Source organism: Merops nubicus, unplaced genomic scaffold, assembly GCF_000691845.1.
Source record: "Merops nubicus isolate BGI_N331 unplaced genomic scaffold, ASM69184v1 scaffold36445, whole genome shotgun sequence".
Classification (NCBI taxonomy): domain Eukaryota; kingdom Metazoa; phylum Chordata; class Aves; order Coraciiformes; family Meropidae; genus Merops; species Merops nubicus.
This window is the reverse complement of record NW_008610933.1, coordinates 1-2,018: the sequence shown is the minus strand read 5'-3', so window position 1 is coordinate 2,018 and position 2,018 is coordinate 1. Positions and strand designations below refer to the sequence as shown.

The following is a 2,018-nucleotide window of genomic DNA, read 5'->3' as shown; positions in this document are numbered from 1 at the left end:
TAGGGAAATGACTTCAGGTTTCTGGGAATCATTGCTTGACAGACCATTAAATGATGCCCCATGTTGTTAGTCAACATGACACAGAGCCACTTGGTATCTCTTCAGATGCAGCTACATTATAAACAATGACCTACAAACACATTTTTACAAAAATGGTGTTAAATATACTTTTTACAAGAACTTACACAATTGAACTCTTATCTTTAACTTGCTATATTGCTTAAAGAAATTTCTACAAAATTTCAGAACATCATGCAATTTTTTTTTTCTTTTACAGACTAACATGGAAATGTGCATTTCTTATTAATTACTACTGAATTAGTATTACAACGTAAATTAAACTTAATGGACAATATAGTTTTCTCCAGGTATAGCAACAGTAGCACAGGTTGATTTTGCACTGCATAATTCCCAGAAGGCCAAAGCTTTATTGCTTTTCTGCAAACTTGATGCAGTGTAAACTAGAAATATGTTTTATGTTGAGCAGTAACTCCACTGAAACAAATCTCACCCTTTCCCTCTATACACCTACTTTCAGCCATTAGCTGAATCTTTTATTCACATACATCAATATACTAGCTGGTATAGTCTCAACAGATTTCATTACAGTACCCTTTTGGCATTTCACAGCAACAATCAAAGTAGCATTCAGATTATAGATCCATTTGGATGAACTGTTGTATCCCTGCAGGGCTCTTACATCCTAGGGGCTGATCTCCTTCATTTGTTCCAGGTCAGGTTATAAATCTGGAACTCAGAACACATCAATAGCAGACAGCAGCTCATTGTCAGGAATACCAGTGCTTCTGAATTATTTTGGGAAACAGCAAAAGGAACACCTTTAGTAAATGACAATATAATTAAGGCTTCATGTAGAATCAAAAGTATAAAGATACCATTCCAACTGCACACGCAATTTAGATATTAGCTAACTTTTCTTTATTAATGAAAATCCCAAAAGAAATGCTGCATGTATGATGCTAAAGAGCCTCCTTTTGCAGATCAATCAGTGACTGCAACACATCCTTTGCCAACTTCCTTTCCTAACAAAAAACTAGGTTAAACCAAAGTTAAGTTTAAGGAACTTTGTGTGTAACAAACCACCCTTCTGCATTAACCCACCAGAAAGGAGAAGGGAAAGGATTTACTTGGCATTGGATGAAACACTGGATCAATTCTGAATACCTCCAGTTAATTTTGTTCAGGCAACATATTAAGACATTAGCTTGTGGTTATTGTAGTGGACCTTACTAACATGGGTTAGTTTTTATTATTTGTTATATAGATTAGTGATGTCTTTCTTTCTAGGTGGTTGGCAGAAATAATTTAGTTCTGTATGTCCACAAAACCCCACAAAAATACTATATATATGGAACAGTAAATGTGTACTCTTTTGAAATTCAACATACTGATCAGAAGCAGACTGTCTCATAACTCCTTAGATTTTATTTTAATATGTTTGTGCTTAAAAGACCTGTACCAAATGGTTAAGCTAAAGCACGGTCATTTACCTAGCATGCAGCATGCCATTATACACCCAGAGCAGAGGCATTTTGTTTAGTCCCTGTTTGAGCAAAGAAGGGTGCAAGGTGTTAATTCCACAAAGCTATCACGTCAACATCCTCTATTATCATTTATACACAAAATTTCAATTATTTAGCCTTCTAATACAGATGCATTGTTATTCACCTATGGGATTGGTGAATCCTGTAAACTTTGCTTGCTATGTAAATGACCACGCATGCTCTTGCTCTTTTGAGGTGGCAGCATTGGGGCACGTGGTCCATAGGTCGGCAGTCGCCATCTCCCCCTGCCGCATTTACCTTTCCCCCAGTTACTGCAGAATTTCGCTGACTTCTACGTTGCTTTTGGCGATTCCTCCGTTGTCGGTGCCTTTTGGGGAGGATGTTTCCTTTTTATCAGCCTTCTCGAGCTTTTTTTCAAAGGCCCAGCCTTTCACAGCTCACCGATAAAAGCGGGCAAGGCCGAGGAAGGCGGTGGCACCGAGGGTCGCACCC

The 2,018-nt window shown here is 38.0% G+C and overlaps 1 protein-coding gene across 1 annotated transcript in view; it reads right to left on the bottom strand.

The window, feature by feature from the left end:
* The window catches only part of DNAJC28 (DnaJ (Hsp40) homolog, subfamily C, member 28), a 1,133-nt gene extending 1,056 nt beyond the window's left edge, over nt 1-77 (bottom strand). The window contains 2 exon segments of the mRNA XM_008941071.1: nt 1-3; nt 6-77. The exon segment at nt 1-3 is cut by the window's left edge and continues 1,056 nt beyond it. Of these exon segments, the coding sequence (XP_008939319.1) occupies nt 1-3; nt 6-77 (75 nt within the window).
* Between the last annotated feature and the right edge of the window lie 1,941 nt (nt 78-2,018).